Below are 17,626 nucleotides of genomic sequence, written 5' to 3'. Positions count from 1 at the left end.
TTTCCCTACCTTTAAAAAATATATACCGCAGGTATATAATTGGAGGATTAGCTGGTAACACAATACGGTCACAAAATCCAAGGACCAGACAAGTAATATGTCTAAGCCAGCTGGATGTAAAATGGCAACTGACATCAAGCTTAGGGTCAAGGAGATAAATGAAGGGGAGGGAGACTGTGGTACATGGGGAATGTGTGACCAACATACAAAGTAGATGTTCACTACTCAACTCTAGGCATGTTAACACGAGGTGAGGAATGTGGGCCCAGGATTGTCAGGTACTCCTATTTTTCAAGAGAACCTGGAAATCAGCATTTTATGTGTTTGCAACACATTCAAAAATTTTCAAAATAATGTGGATGCCAAACAAAACACTTGTCAATTGGTTTTCATCCACAGGCTACCAGTTTGCAATCTGTTAGATGTCTCTTAACTGCTAGGGCAATATAGAACTTTTGGCATGTTATGGGCAACATGGGCTGGACTGGGAACTTGAACACTAAATAATCTTAAAGAAAAATGCATTCTTATTTTCCAAAAATCAGCTCCCAAGTAAGCTGCTGGCACTCAACTGTTAAGTAAACTGATACTGCCAACACTTGTTCTCCTGGTCCCCATTCAAAACCTCAGGCACAGGTTGCTTTGCTGTCTCTCCAATTCTGTATTTCATTCCCAGTCTTACCAATCCTCTGGTATCATTAGGTGCAGTCCCCTCTTACTTTCTTTTTTCCTTTCCCCTCATCCTTTCCAATCACCTTTGCAATCCCTGACGTTAGTTCCTTATCACTTCCCTTCTGGACTACTTAACCAACCTCCTAACCTGTCTCTTCTTCCCAACCCATCCTGAGTCACTAACAGGTCCCTCTACTTCCAGGGGCCTCACTAGTGCTGCTCCAAGTCCCAAGTCCATCAAATTCAATTCAGGACCCTCCACAGAGCCCCCAATCAACCATTCCAATTTCTTCCTGCAAGCCAAGTATCCTAAGCATATAGCTACCACCTCCTCTGTGCCTATTAATGCTGTAGCTCCCTTCCTAAAATGCCCTCTCAAAGTTTCTCCAGACTCAACACCCAAACTCCATGACATCGCCTCCATAAAATGAAGTCCTGGGTTTCCCTGGTGGCGCAGTGGTTAAGAATCCACCTGCCAATGCAGGGGACACGGGTTCGATCCCTGGCCTGGGAAGATCCCACATGCCACGGAGCAACTGAGCCCGTGTGCCACAACAACTGAGCCTGCGCTCTAGAGACTGTGCTCTGCAACAAGAGAAGCCACGACAATGAGAAGCTTACGCACCACAATGAAGAGTAACCCCCACTCGCCGCACTAGAGAAAACCCATGCGCAGCAACAAAAACCCAACACAGCCAAAAATAAAAACAAATAAATAAATAAATTTATTAAAAAAAAAAAAGTGAAGTCCTCCTAGGCCACCTGAGTCTCATCTTCCTACAAACTCATAAGCCCTATTGCGAGCATCACTATTTACCTCTTGCTGTACCTTATATTACTACTTAAACCATGTGGTATTAATTATATGTTTATTAAAATGGGGAGCCAGAAACCCACCACACAGAGGCAAGGTTATACACTGCGTAATTATTAAATACACGCACAGAATCAATTTACCTGAAGCATATAGCATTTCCAAAATGTAAAAATAATGTTAACATATAATTAGTCACAACTAAACCATTATACGATCTGACATCCCATAACCAGCTATATAATAAGGCTCAATCCTAAAATGAACATAATTATCAAATACTTTTGGTTAACTCCACATTGTCCTTTTTACTTATCAGATGAAATTCACAAAAGAAAAGTGTTACTACTTTGTATAATACTCTATCAAATATGTATCTTATAATCACCTTGTTTAGCATATATTAATTTATTCCAGTGAGGTTTAATGCTTGTTCGTTAGTTTATGTAGCTGAGAAGCTCCCCTTCACACCAAAAAAACTTTTCTGAGGGCTACACTTAGCCAAGTGTACTTTCATACCACACAAAAATACAGATATAGCTTTTGAAACTCACCATGGTCGGGGAAAAACTCCTCATTTTCATGTCATTTATCCATATTCTTGCTACTTCTTTATTAGAAGACTCTTTCTTTACTGTGCCATTGCTTACATCAGCTGAGGGGGAGAAATATTTACATTTTAGAACAAAATATCTATTTTCCTACAGTTTTTTAAAAATTCAGTAAAGTTTACCCACTTCACAAACCAAATACCAATCTGCTTATCTCTAACTTAAATTAAGCATAAGGATAAAAATATTCAAGCTATATGTCATTATGGAGGTAAGAATTAACATTAGAAAACTTAAAAGGAAACATGTGCACAGGAAATTTGAAAACTATTTATCAAAAAGACACCTTAACCAGAACACTATTTGGCAGTTTATTTCAAAACAATTACCCACAGCCAGCATTACTCTGAGACACTTCACTTGGTGCAAAACCTGGTATTATCACCAAGATAGAATCAATTGCACCTGATCTGGAGGTACTTACTAACTTTCAAGGCAAAATAATTATTTCTGGAAAGGAAAAAAAACAGTTTGGGAACTCTACTGTCTTCCCTCAGAATAAAGATCCAAGAGTGAACCTGTTCTATACCAGTGGTTTGCAAACTCTTTTAAGATATAACACAAGAACCTCTCCATCAAAATATCAATCAAAGTAGAACTACTGGGCTTCCCTGGTGGCGCACTGGTTAAGAATCCGCCTGCCAATGCAGAGGACATGGGTTCGAGCCCTGGTCCGGGAAGATCCCACATGCCGCGGAGCAACTAAGCCCGTGCACCACGACTACTGAGCCTGCGCTCTAGAGCCCGCGAGCCACAACTACTGAAGCCCACGCACCTAGAACCCGTGCTCTGCAACAAGAGAAGCCACAGCAGTGAGAAGCCCGCACACTGCAACGAAGAGCAGCACCCATTCGCCGCAACTAGAGAAAGCCCGCGCGCAGCAATGAAGACCCAACAGAACCAAAAATTAATTAATTTTTTTTTTTTTTAAAGAACTACTTGGTTGAGAAATTCTGAGCCCCTGTAACTAGCCTCCATCCTCCAAGTATACCTGAAGCACTCCCAGTACCTGGTATTCTTGCAATTACGGTGTGAAAATTACACCAGGAGAACGGATTATGACCTTAAGTATTCTACCAAAAGATAGGGAGTATTTGGGTGGCCTGTCACTGGGGACTACAAAATGGCTGGGATTAAAGTGTTAGCAAAATAAGGAAGCTGGTACAGAGATAATAAATTTACTTAGGAGCACAGATCTGTTTAATATAACTGTGGGAGAGCCACTGAACAGTTCATAGAAAGAGTTACAGGACTGGAGCTCAACTGAGAGATCAGAATCCAAAGAGACACCTAAAGGGCTAAGGGCTCCAAAAGGGGCAGAGAACATGCAGGGAATTCCCTGGCGGTCCAGTGGTTAGGACTCCATGCTTTCACTGCCGTTGAGGGCCTGGGTTCAATCTCTGGTTGGGGAACTAAGATCCCACAAGCCATGCAGGGCGGCCAAAAAGAGAGAGAGAGAGAGAACATGCAAAACCTCGCTCTTTGCAGTTTGATACTTTTAACATTCTTCCCTCAGTAAAAAGATGACCCTCTCCTACAACACAAAAGTTGGTTTATCTTCGGCATTCACTTACCATGTTTCTTTTTCAGCCCTGGTCTAGTCTGACAATTTCTCAGCCTTCCACACAAGGATGGCCTTGACTTGTCTTTTAAGAAGTATTATACTGGATGTGGGCGATGTTACTGTACTAGATACTACTCGGTCAGCTCCAAAGCTCTTTTGTTTTGCTCTCTAAACTCTTTCCTCACGATGGCACAGCAGCAGTCTTTCTCCTCATTAAATCCAAAGACTTTAATGAAAAGCAGCTTCTACTAACTGCTGATCACCCCTAAGTCTCCCAGGAGCCATTCCAGATGCTGCCCTGCACCTCAGCTAGGTCAGGGCCGTGGTCCTGCTCTCCATGGCACAGAATGGAAATCAATTCTGAGACAGTTAAAATGATTTCTCAATGGGCATCTAGCTGCCAGGCTCCAGTCAGTTCAGGACAATAACGTTAAGAGTAGAACTACAGCCAAAAGGCACAAAGGTATGGACTCAAAGATATTATCTGGTATTTTTAATTGCATTTGTCACTGAAGACAAAGTTAGCTCTGTATCACCTACAAACACTCCTTGCTCATTCCTTCAGAATGCCCCAGCCCTCTACTTTATTATTTTTTTTTAATATTTATTTATTTATTTGGCTGAGCCACGTCTTAGTTGTGGCATGAGGGATCTTCATTGCTGGGTGAGGGATCTTTAGTTGTGGCACACGGGATCTAGTTCCCTGACAAGGGATTGAACCCAGGCCCCCTGCATTGGGAGTGCAGAGTCTTAACCACTGGACCACCAGGGAAGTCCCTGGCCCTCTACTCTATAAACACAAGCACATTAGAACTTCTCAGCAATCAATTCTGCTACAAAATTATATATCGGGTGTTAAAACTTATCTCTCTCAATTGGAAAAATAAAGCAGCTGTTTGGAAGGAGGAACTCTCTATTCAATATCTAGCACCCCATTCCAAGAGCCCAGTGGGATGCTATGTATCAGTTATTAGTATAAATCACCAGGCAGGGAGTCAAATACTATTTAGCCCAATGGAAAAAGAAAGGAAAGAATATCCCTCTTAAGAGTTCACATTTTGGGAATTCCCTGGCGGTCCAGTGATTAGGACTCCACGCTTTCACTGATGAGGCCCAGGTTCAACCCCTGGTTGGGAAACTAAGATCCTGTAAGCCGAGTGGCACAGCCAAAAAAAGAAAAAAAAAAGAGTTCACATTTTTCAGTTTCTAAAACTATACTACTAAAATTTGATATAGCCAAAGTTAAAAAAAAAAATCTATTTTACCCTTAAAATTACCTTACTACACTAAATACAAAGCATCCTCTAAGCATTCCACTTAAATACAACCTCTTCCTGCCCCATATTCCATTTTCTATTTTTCTCCACGTGCCTACCCCTATCTAACATACTATATACTTCATTTATTTTGTTTATTGTCTGCTTTTCTCCACTCATATGCAAGCTCTATGAGGGCAGAAATTTCAATAGTCTTCTTCCCAGCCATCATCTCAGAATCCTAGAACAGGGACTTCCCTAGCAGTCCAGCGGTTAAGATTCAGTGCTCCCACTGCAGGGGGCATGGGTTTGATCCCTGGTCAAGGCACTAAGATCCCACATGCCTCGTAGTGTAGCAATTAATAAATAAATAAATATCTGTTGAATAAGTGAGCAATAAAAAAGCCACTCCAGAGAAGAAAAATTAACTGTAAAATTTATAGTGTTTATGCATAAATGAATTCCTAAAAAAGAGTGATCAAATCACTGTTGAGCTTTTTCTCTTTAGATCTAAACCTACACTTAAAGCATTATGGATTAGCTAGTGGTAATGGCTACACAACTCTGTGAATATACTAAAATCCACTGAATTGTACCCCTTTAAAAGGTACAATGGTATGTAAATTATCTCAGTAAAGCTATTATTAAAAAGGTATTTTGAGTACTCACTCTTCAAAAAAAATGTAGTGAATTACTATTCATTTTCATTACAATGAAAGTTTATATATTTTAAAAGAAAACTGACTAAAAAACACGACTACCGACATACAATGAAGCTAATGACAAGCAAAATCATAAAACTGTAAGAGTTAAAGTAGTAAAGTATCAGTTTAAAGCCCATTACACCTCAAGCATGGTCCAAGGACCACCAGCAACAGCACCTCTAAAAAGCTTGTGAGAAATGCAGAATCTTGGTCCCCATCCCAGGCCTACTGAATCCGACTCTGTTTTTGTACAAAGATCCCCAAGTGGGACTTCCCTGGTGGCACAGTGGTTAAGAATCCACCTGCCAATGCAGGGGACACGGGTTCAAGCCCTGGTCTGGGAAGATCCCACATGCCGTGGAGCAAAGAAGCCCGTGCACCACAACTACTGGGCCTGCACTCTAGAGCCCACGTGCCACAACTACTGAAGCCCGCGCGCCTAGAGCCCATGCTCCACAACAAGAGAAGCCACCACAATGAGAAGCCCGCACACTGCAACAAAGAGTAGCCCATGCTCGCCACAACTAGAGAAAGCCCACACACAGCAATGAAGACCCAAAGCAGCCAAAAAATAAATTTAAAAAAAAACAACTCATTTAAAAAAAAAAAAAAAAAAGATCCCCAAGTGACTCAGAGTTATAAAGTTTGAAAAGCACTGATTTAAATGACTGAGAAAAATGTTAACCAGTTATTCACAATTTATAAAACTGAGATCTCATGGTGTTCATGTAGCCACTTGATAATTCCACACTTCATTTTAAAGCTTAAGGCTAAGGCTTCTAAATTTTTGCTTCCCTTGAATTGCATAAATACTGTAAGTCCACAGAGTCATGCAGATATCATCTCCTGTCATGACTACTTCTTTTAAAACCTAAGCAAACCCTTAAAAACACACTGACATATCTTAACGAAGGCAAGCAGTTGACACTACTGAAAACAAAAAGACTTACTAGCTGCTGTTGCAACTGGCTGAGCAATATTAGCCGGTGGCTTCAGTTTCATGAGTTCGTTCAGACTATTATTTTTTAGTAGGTCCTTCAGTTGAACCTGGTCTTTTGAAGGTGCAGAGGTCATGGCATTTCGTGCTGCTGGTGCTGAGACTGAAGGACGTGTGTTTGCAGTAGTCTGAATGAACTTTGTTAAAGTGATGGTTTGCCTATTCGTGGTTACAGGTGGTGTTTTAGTCATTACAATTGTAGATCCCAAAGTCGGAAGCTGATTTATTTGATTCAGCACAAATGTTGTAGTAGATGGAGGCTGCTGCTAGAAAAGAAAACCATATACATCACACCTGTGAAAAATTCTTTATTCTCTAATGCAACCCATATCCACAAACACAATAGGCCATTTAAAACTCTAAAACTGACTTATTAAGAATCTTACGCAACCATTGGCACTTTGGTTCTAATAAATATCATTAGATATAAACTACCTAGTTAAAATACACCATTTGAGAAAGAGAAGGTATAATAGTAGTGTTGGGGGCAGCAAGCCTAAAATGAGAGTATCCTAAGCAAGCTGTGATGTATAGTCACCCTACATAACACAAGGACTAGGAACATAATTTGTAATCCCAGCACTGCCCCCAACTAATCAGATAACCTTAGGCAAATCACTTTGCCTCTGGAGGCCCGGGGTCTCTGAGGACCATTTTCCATTTCTAACATTCTATGATTCCTGTCCAATGCTTTGTCTGCTATCATACAGACTATACTAACGTTTAACTTAATAAGATAAGACCACCAAGCAGAGTTTTAAATTCCTATGCCCCATGAATGACCCACCCAGGTAAATTACAAATATCAGTGGTAATGCGGATGCTTCCTTTGAGCCTAAGGCAAAGCTACATAGCATTTTATTTTTATAGTTGGGGGGGTGGGAGTTAGGAGTTGGACAAAAATGAACAAAAAAAGTCAAGATTTGAGGATAACAAATGTCTGTGACTTCAACCAACTAAAGTAAAACACAGATTTTCTTTTTTTCTTTCTTTTTTTTTTTTTTTGCAGTACGCGGGCCTCTCACTGTTGTGGCCTCTCCCATTGCGGAGCACAGGCTCCGGACGCGCAGGCTCAGCGGCCATGGCTCATGGGCCCAGCCGCTCCGCGGCATGTGGGATCTTCCCGGGCCGGGGCACGAACCCGTGTCCCCTGCATCAGCAGGTGGACTCCCAACCACTGTGCCACCCAGGGAAGCCCCAACACAGATATTTTTATAAATTTAAGTCTATTTCTACTTCTTTCCCCCTTCAAATTATTTGTTATTTCCCCATGACTTAGTAACAAGAATCTTCTAGATTACTATTAATTTTAAATGTAACTCTCAACAATAATTTATCAAAAGTTATCAAATTTTAACCAGTCCAATACTTTTATACCACTAGAGCTTAAATTAATAATTGTTATGTGTACGGAGTTTCCTGTGGCCTACTGGTTAGGATTCAGGGCTTTCACTGCCGTGGCCTAGGTTCAATCCCCGGTTGGGGAACTGAGATCCCACAAGCTGGGCAGCCCAGCCTACAGCAACAACAACAACAAAAACTGCTATGTTTAAAGCAAGGTCAGTGGAACTCTACATTTAAAGCACAATAACAATCACATAAAAATTATATATACCAATGGACAAAAGCTGAAATAAACAAGTAAAAATGAAAAGTGTAGTGAGTTAACGTGTAGTTCACCTTTACTTCGTGAATTTTCTATCACTTGCAATAAATAACCTAAAAAAATGGGGGTTTCCTTCCCCCTAATCTTTTGATCAACATAACTACCAGAAGAGTGAAAGAAACGTTTTATAAAGTAGGAGGTGAGAGTAGATAGAATACTGGGAAAGAAGCAGCAAAAAGCAGAACTAGTGAAATAAAACTATTTCACGTTAAAGGTTATTTTCTTACTACAACCCTAAACTATTTTCATAGTAATGCCAAATCTAAATAATTCTTACCCTAACATTTAATAGTGCTGGAGTAGGTAGCGTCTCTGGTTCTTGTTTAACAGGAACTGCTGCTTCAGTCTCCAAACCTAGTTCTAATGCACTAAGTGGCACTGACTGGAGAGAAAACAACATCAGAGAAAGAAATAAAGAATGACGGCAGTGAATTCTGTTTCAAGAACAAGAGATGTATTTATTTTATTAAAATAAAAAAATTTTTCAAGCTTTACATTCAAATGGAATGTAGAATCACTGATACCAGGTATAAAGTAACAATCTTTGCAAGCATAACATCTTCACTAAACTACGCTAACACGAGAATCTTATTTTTGCTTTCAGAGAATGTGTATAGTGAAACCTCAGAAAAATATTCCTATAAAGTACAAAGACAAATATTGAGATTAGTGATCCTCCCACAATAACTCTAAGCAATTCATCTCTTACGTTATATACCAAAGCAGAAAATGTCTTGATTTTCACTGCCAAGTATTTTCCACTTTGTGAATAAAGACTAATAATCAACATAAAAGTAATATTCACATGCATATTTAAAATTAAGGCTTAACAATACCTATTTCTATAATAGAAAATAAAATTAAGAAAAACTCACTTTTTACAGAGACTTTGGAAAACTCTTACCTGCTGTACGGGAGGGGTAGGTGTTGGAGTGGCAAGCCCCGCATCTCCACCATCAATATCAAAGAGGTCATTCGGACTAATTCCACTCTCGCTCAAAGCAGCAAGCAGTAAATCTTGCCCTGGCTCCACCATCTTTAGAACAAAATATTAAATATTAACATAAAAAACTTAAAATGACAATTAACTCTCTTCTAAACATAAACCAACATTTTCTACCGGATCCATTCATTCAATATTTATGAAGAACCTGCTACACAGCAGGCAAAAAAAGGATGAAAGAGTAGTCTCTGATCCCAAGAAATTCACATTAAGATGGAAAGGACAGAAAAGTATGCAAATCACAGAAAGAGCGTATGTTACAAAATGCTGTGGGAACAGAGAAGGAAATGCTGAATTCACCTGGGGAGAGAGATTACAAAGATGACAATGGAGCCAAGTCTCAGGTAAGAAATTGCCAGGTAAAAAAAAAAAAAAAAAAAAAAAAAAAAAAAAAAAAAGAAATTGCCAGGTAGACAAGGATCTTCTGGATAGTGCATTCAAACTTATGGGGGCACGAATGATGCTGGCACTCTAAGAAAGACGGCTAGAGTAGTTCAACATGGGTACGGAAGCTCAGAACAGAAATACGAGGCTCACAAAGGTGATAACAAGAGACGAAGACGTTTTCGCCCACAGCTCTGAGCACCATGCTAGAGAGCTCATTTAATCCTGTGAGAATCAGGGGTCACTAAAGGGTTTTCAGACAGAGGACTGCAAGACACAGTCAGATTTGTGACTTAGAAAAATTACTCCACAGCAGTATGGAAAGCAAACTGAGAATGGGTAGAGTAAGACCAAGGCAGGGAGACATCATAGGAAACTGCTACAGCATATCAGGAAAAAGATGATGTTCTATAACAGTAAGATGTAAAGAGAAAGAAGGGGGAATGGATTCCAAGATATTTAAGAAGGAGAATCCATAAGACTAAGTTTAAATAAAAGCTCAAAATGGAAGGGAGAACATGAAACACACACAAAAAAGCATGAGTTGATGGATAATTAGAGTTAAGCCAAGAGAAAATGAAAAAGGTTGAGCCCAGGAGACCTAAAAGATGAGATATATGGAGTTTAGGGGGAAAATGCCTAATTCGAGCAGGCAAACACACTTTCAGCTGGGATTTTCCAACTGTACTCATAGGAGCCAAATCAAAGTATTCTACCACTAAGATGGATTTTTATCCATTTTGTCGGGAAAAAAAAGTTTAACAGAGCTTTCTTAATTTTAACTTTTCTCATTAATTTATCTGAAATAACCAATTTATATACACAAACATAATTATGAGAAATGTGACTACTTGTTTTTATCAAAGAACTACATAAATATACTAATTTTCAGCTAGTCCATTTATTCTCAGGCTGTGCAATGCAATTAAATGTTTCATTATGTCCTACAAAAAAAAAAGTTGTTAGCCAAGAATACCATGACCACAACTTCCCAACATACAAGAACCACTGTTTTAGATCAAAGCAGGACATTTCATAGAGAAATTCTCTACTAGGTAGGTCTATGTCGCTTGTACATCATTTACGAAGATGTGATTTACAAAGATAGTGCTGGCGTAGGTAGCGTCTCTGGTTCTTATTTAACAGGAACTGCTGCTTCAGTCATCCAGACATCCAGACATCCAGAAATGAAATGAAGGGCAGACCTACTGTTTAAAGGATGAGAGGAAGGATAGCCCAAAGGAGATTTCCCCAAAATTTTTTAGAGAAAAGAAGTCTAAGGAAGAAAGCATTTTGAGCAGATAGGAGGAAGGGAAGGGAACTGACAGTGACTAAGTATCTTTTACAAGCCTGGCCCAGTGTTAGGCTCTTCATGTCCACCACTAGCCCATGACAACCCTGAGCAAGATAAGTATTATAATTCTAGAAATGAAACTGAGGCTCAAAAAGCTTAAATTACCTGCCCAAGGTCACACCCAGATCTAGACTGTTCAAATTCCCAAAGCCCATGCATTCTCTTTCCAATGAGTAGATCAAGAAGTCAATATTGGTAACCTGTGAAGTTTCAATACTTAACTTCGGAATAAAAGCCTGTCTGAGATTAAAACTGGAAAGGGGAGAATTAGTATTAAACAACAAGATGTAAATATGAAAGAATCAGATGACAGAGGAGACAAGGAGAAATGTCACAATATGGGTTTAATATAAAATTGATTCATTTGGGGGCTTTCCTGGTGGCACAGTGGTTAAGAATCCACCTGCCAATGCAGGGGACACGGGTTCGAGCCCTGGTCCAGGAATATCCCACATGCCGCAGAGCAGCTAAGCTCGTGCGCCACAACTACTGAGCCTGCGCTCTAGAGTCCGCGAGCCACAACTACTGAGCCCACGTTCCACAACTACTGAAGCCCACGTGCCTAGAGCCCATGCTCCGCAACAAGAGAAGCCACTGCAATGAGAAGCCCACGCACCACAACGAAAAGTAGCCCCCACTCGCCACAACTAGAGAAAGCCTGCACACAGCAACAAAGACCCAACACGGCCAAAAATAAATAAATAAAATAAATAAATTTATTTTTTAAAAAAGTTGATCCATTTTTCTAATACATAGTTGACCACACTTTACAAACTACTATCCTAGTACATAGTACAGATATGTATCAAGAGAGCAAACCAATGCTTTAAAAATATTTTCGGGGCTTCCGTGGTGGCGCAGTGGTTGAGAGTCTGCCTGCAGGGGACAAGGATGCAGGGGACAAGGATTCGTGCCCCGGTCCGGGAAGATCCCACATGCCGCGGAGCGGCTGGGCCCGTGAGCCATGGCCGCTGAGCCTGCGCGTCCGGAGCCTGTGCTCCGCAACAGGAGAGGCCACAACAGTGAGAGGCCCACGTACCGCAAAAAAAAAAAAAAAATTTCAATCTATAAAATACTTCATCAGGACCAATGACCTATGGGAATACAGGGTCTTAGCCCACTTGCTATGGCTTATTTTGACCTAGATTAATAATTCCTGAGACTATCAAAATGTCATCTTTTTTAAAGTAAATATTGGAAATAATTATTTACATTTGAAACAAAAGCACATTCTTTTAAACCAATGATTCCTAACCTACAGACCACAGAAAGCTTGGAGGCCGAGGGATCCATTAATCCATGTGTTACTGAATTCACGAGAGCTTTCTGAAGTATATTTTCTGAACAATTAGCATTATAAGTACAAAAATATCATGGAAGAGAGTTATTTGGGGAATAAACTTGTTGGAGTCCATAAGAAATGATGGCAACAGTTTTAAGTAACATTATCAGTGACCTACTCAAAATGCATAGGAATCACAATTTGAGACCCTCTGATCTGAGCAGTGACCTAGTACTGACAATGCCTGTAAGAGACACTGTCTTTTACGAGCTATTAACGAAAGAGATTTTAATTTTATATACATCTTATACACAAACAAAATCAAGGGATCCTTTCTCTCAAGCCAATTGGGCACAAATTCCCTACTTGCACTTTTTTAGCATGAGAAGTGGGGAGGGGATAGAGAGGACACATCTATGCCATTCTCTAACTCCATTAAGCAAAATCCTTAATATTTAATCATATTCCTATTCTGAAACTATCAATATTACAGACTCACAGAATTTCAGTGCTCAAGCTGACAGAGCCCCTAAAAGGTTATATTATGCAACCTTCCCCACATTTTACAAACAAGTAAGATTTATTCCTGAGAGGGAAAAAAACATTTTCACTTTGAACCCACTAAGTATAATGTAAACACAAACACTGTTAGATGCAAAAGAACTGCTAACTACTAACCACAGAGTGATTCTATCTCAAACAATGGACAACAAAAAGGTTCCATTTTTATCATAAATACATTTGAAAATATCACGTATTCAAAATAGTACACCTATGAAAGCGTCTATGATAAATAAGGACTAATGACACAGTAGTAGACAGAAACTAAGAGACATCCTTGGCAGGAAGAGAATCCTGAGAAACAACAGCCAATCAGAAGAATGAAAGGATACAGTTCCCACTGAGAACACCAACACTGAAACCTATCAACAAGGACAAGGTTCCTCTTGTTGAGACCGAAGCAGATCTTTATAGCTCTGGGCAGATACAAGAGATGTACCTGCAGCAGCAACAGCAGTACACTACAGAAGCTGAGGAGACTATGAAGTCAAGGGGAAAACCTGGTTTCAAATACTGACTACACCATCTGCTAAGTAGTGTAACACAGTTAAGTAATAACTTGTGACTCAGTTTCCTCATCTTCAAATGCGAATAAAAATAGAACCTACTTTACAGGATTGCTGTGTTGAGTAAATATTACACTACGTGGAAAAAATATTAGCTACTATTAACCATCACATTGATAAACATTACTATGATGTTCAAAAAACGTTTTCCTTCAAATTGCTGATATAACACTTTATATCTAGAATACAAATTTTACCTGTTGGCAATTTATTCACTAATTAACTTCCACACTACTTCTATAATACTAGCACCCTTTTTACTCAAGTGTCATACATCCCATATATCTAATCAATTAGCATATCTAGAGAAAACTGGTAGACATATTTAAATGTGCACATATAATATCATTTTAGAAATATCTTTGCTGGACATCCCTGGTGGTGCAGTGGTTAAGAATCCCCCTGCCAATGCAGGGGACATGGGTTTGAGCCCTGGTCCGGGAAGACCCCGCATGCTGTGGAGCAACTAAGCCTGTGCACCACAACTACTGAGCCTGCGTGCCACAACTACTGAAACCCACGCACCCTAGAGCTCCGGAACAAGAGAGGCCACCGCGATAAGAACCCCGTGCACCGAAACCAAGAAACCTCCACTCGCCACAACTAGAGAAAGCCCTCACGCAGCAACAAAGACCCAACACAGCCAAAAATAAAATAAATTTAAATTTATTAAAAAAAGAAAGAAAGAAATATCTTTGCCTGAAAAGGATTTTTCTCTTTACTTAATAGTGCTAAACATGTCTAATTTTTGACCCAACTCTGTTTTTATGTAGCCTGGATGTCGATGACTGGCACTCAGCTTAAGAATCTGAAGGATAATGATCCACTTAGAATTTAGCTGGTTAAGTCCATCAACAAGTATTCATTAAGTGTCTACTGAGTGCTGGTTCCTTAAGAGTATCAGGAGGAAGGGAAGGTACGTATGAAGTTTGCTAAAAAGGATTTTCTTTACCTAAAAGGATATATAATCTGTATTTTTTAACACCTACTTCCCCAAGCAGCAATTGCTCAGTCAAATACCCCTCCCCTCACTCTCATTGCAAAACCTATAGGAAGAATGGAATCACAAAGGAATGTGCAGATTATATACAAGTTTCAAAAATGCTTTGAAAAAGAAACCCAAGAAAGATTTGGGTGGGGGGGACTACTTTCTCCATCACAACATCAAAATCAGATGGCTTGTCTTCTCGACATTCACTATATGGTTGGAATTCTTTAACTCTCAAAATAATCCATGAGTAAAAACTACCCGTTATTCCCTTGTCAGAGATGAGAAACAGGCTTAGAGAGATGAACTGTAACAAGGTAACAACAAAGCAAGCTTGTAGCAGAATTACAAACCTAGGAGGGCTGATACCTGCGCTCTGCACCCCGCCCGCCCACCCCAAGATTCTGTGCTATTAACTCCATACCAGTATTTTTCAAACTGCTGGTCACAACAATGCTGTCAAATAATTTAAGTATGTCATGACCAGTATTTTTAAATATTTCAAATATAGAATATTCAAATATTTTAAATACAGACAGAATTAATGCAGCACACGCAGAGAGGGTAAACATTTCACAAAACTGAGTTCTATGCCTGCATTATGTACTAGGTCACAACGTAAAACACATTTCTTTCTGTGGAATGCAGTAAAAAAGGTTTGAAAATCACTGCTCTGTGCTATATACTGTCTCCCAAGAGGTAAATAAGCAAGTTAATTTGACGGGTTTTATACCATATTTTTTTTTCATAAAAGAGAGTTCCCGTTCTTCGAGAGCCTATCCTTTCCATCTACAGAAAATTTCAGTGGTATCACTAGGTTGTCCTTATTACTTAGTAAAGCTCAACCACATCAAAGTGGATCCGTCAATTAGCATAAAAAAAGACAACTGCAAAAACTTAAGGATTACATCATCTTGGTTATTAACTGTCTATTTAATGGAAAACAATTCCTCTCGGAAAGTATCTTTACACCAATTTTTGGCAGGCAAAGCACAAACCCACAGAGCCTCACGAAAAGTCAGGTATCTTGCTAAGAGCAGACCTCAGACCTGTGTGCTGTCTTCCTTCACAGGCAAGGCGGCAAGTCTCAAATCAAAGCTCAATTCAGAGACTAAGAAATGCCAATATGTTATCTGTACCTAAAGTCTTTGAGGTGAAAAAAGACTTTAAAAAAGCATGAAAAGAATCTCCACACTGCACGTTTTTAAATAGTAATCTCAGCAAAACCCTTAAAACATGTAAAACTGACACATAAGAGCATTCAATGGATGGATGAATGAACGGATGGATGAATGGATGATGTATTTACGATCTGTAAGCCACTCACTAAGCCTCCCTTTTTAACATTTACCCAGCAACTAAAATAAAATTTATTTAAAATTCTGGAGGATTGTAGGGAACAAAATTAGATCTGGGAATAAAGTTAGATTGGGAGATAAAAAGCAGAATCCAGAGGAAAAGAGTAAAGATAAAGATGTCTTCTCTGGTAAGGTAAACTTTGGAAAGAACTTCTTTAAACATGAAAATAAAATGTTCCCTTGCTTGCAAAACTAATGTCCCACTCAAGGCAGCAGCAGCAAATTCTACACATTTTATCCTAGAAATTCTGTACAAACTAACTTTTGTGCAGTGATGAAGGCTTTCCCCACTGCTTATGAAAAGCAGTTCTGATTGCGGTAAATAACTGGGAAAAAATGGAATCCCTCCACACTGTTATCTGGTTTAACTGTTTGCAACTGTTCTGAGGAACCGCGCTAGAGCAACTAGGGGTTTGACAGCTTTCTGGGCCCTCCTGCCGACACTTTAGAAAGCCTATTCTGTCTCTAATTCTGGCTGCCTAGAGAATATGACACATTTAACTCAACGTAAACTGCTAATAATCAACTTTTAAAGGTCAAAGGGGACCCAGTTTTTAACCTTCTCTCATCAACACGTGTTTAGTACAAACTTCCGGGTGCGGTTAAAACTGGCTGGGCAATTCAATGGCTAAAAACGTTGCTTTATTTGACTCTCATTTTCTCGCCCGTTCTTTTCCCACGTTTCTCAACCAGCGACTCCCCAAAACAAAAGCCTCCCACAGTAAACGGAGCACGCACATAAAAAGAGCTTCTCTGTGCGAGGATCAAGTTAGTGGTCCGCAAACATTAACCAAACAGAAACACAAAGCCGGGGTGGAAAGGGGAGGAGCTGGATGCCAGGGTCAGGAAAGAAACAATCACAAGGGTTCAGGCACATCCAAACCTCCTCAGCGGTTAAACCGACCCCAAACCACTTCTGGGAAACCACCAGCATACACTGGTTTGGGGAACTTTAGATGCTCGTTACGCCAAACACTCTCAAAGTAAGCCAATTCCCAACCGCCTTTCCCCTCCATATAGATGCTTACTTAGGGTCCAGGAGGCGAGCGAGCGAGCTCGAGGCAAAATTAACCTAATCACCGGGTGAGGCGTGAAGGTGGCCCCACGTGCCCCACGTACCGTCCCCATCGCCCCGACAGCGAGGTAATCAGCAAACTGCAGGTGCGGGGGTTCAGATCTGGGGCGACCCTGTCGCCTCCCGCACTCGCCCTGAACCGGAACAATCGTCCGGCAGGAGGACTTCTGAAGGATTACGGAGCTCACTTTCCTGAGGGGCCGGGACCTCGCAGCCCCCGGGTCGAGCCGCGGAAGCAAGGGGGGGGCGACGGCCCAGTCGGAGCCGGAGCCGGCGTCCGCAGACGCTGCCTCCTCGCCCAAACGGGGTGCCTCCGGCCCGGGACAGCGGGGCCCCCGGGGCCCGAGAGCCCCACGCGCGGCGACCGCAGAGCCCGGCGCCGACAGGCGGAGGAAGCGAGCTCGGCGGGGCCACCGCCGGGACCGTGCCCCCGAAGGCCCCCAGGGCGCGCAGCTGAGAGGGCTGCGAGGGGCGAGGGAGGCCCCAAGCCGGGGTGAGGTGGCGGCCCCCCCCCCAGCCCGGCCCCGTACGGCCCCCTGAGGAGGGTGGGAGTGGGAGGCTGTCCGGGAGGGGGAGTGTAGAGGTAGAAAAGGACTAAGGAGAGGACTTACTTTCCCCGCGGGATCCGACGCCGGAACAGCTTCTCCGGGTGGCGAGAGCTTGAAGAACCAGAGGCGACTGGAGCGGAGGCGGCGGCGGTGGCGGCGGCAGCAACGGCGTCCGGCTCTGCCTACCTCCCCGCCGCCATCTTGACGCCCCTCCCCCCCAGCC

At 41.2% G+C, this 17,626-nt stretch overlaps 1 protein-coding gene and 1 non-coding gene across 3 annotated transcripts in view; both read right to left on the bottom strand.

Annotated features, from left to right (window-relative positions):
• The window catches only part of SBNO1 (strawberry notch homolog 1), a 52,950-nt gene extending 35,350 nt beyond the window's left edge, over positions 1–17,600 (bottom strand). The window contains exons 1-5 of one of the 2 annotated variants that reach the window (XM_007448671.1): positions 17,467–17,600; positions 9,189–9,320; positions 8,562–8,666; positions 6,572–6,881; positions 2,041–2,141 (exon numbers count right to left, since the gene is read on the bottom strand). In XM_007448671.1, coding sequence (XP_007448733.1) covers positions 2,041–2,141; positions 6,572–6,881; positions 8,562–8,666; positions 9,189–9,320 — 648 coding nt within the window. In that variant the 5' untranslated portion in view covers positions 17,467–17,600. Of the gene's footprint in view, positions 1–2,040; positions 2,142–6,571; positions 6,885–8,561; positions 8,667–9,188; positions 9,321–17,466 lie in introns of those variants that run through there. The other variant, XM_007448670.1, reaches the window with a different exon arrangement.
• Positions 4,361–4,433, bottom strand: TRNAG-CCC (transfer RNA glycine (anticodon CCC)). The gene has a single exon. It is a non-coding gene; the product is annotated as a tRNA-Gly (tRNA).
• Positions 17,601–17,626: the final 26 nt, after the last annotated feature.

Source organism: Lipotes vexillifer, unplaced genomic scaffold (assembly GCF_000442215.2).
Source record: "Lipotes vexillifer unplaced genomic scaffold, Lipotes_vexillifer_v1.1 scaffold21, whole genome shotgun sequence".
In the NCBI taxonomy this organism is placed as follows: Eukaryota; Metazoa; Chordata; class Mammalia; order Artiodactyla; family Lipotidae; genus Lipotes; species Lipotes vexillifer.
This window is presented reverse-complemented; position numbering and strand designations above follow the sequence as displayed.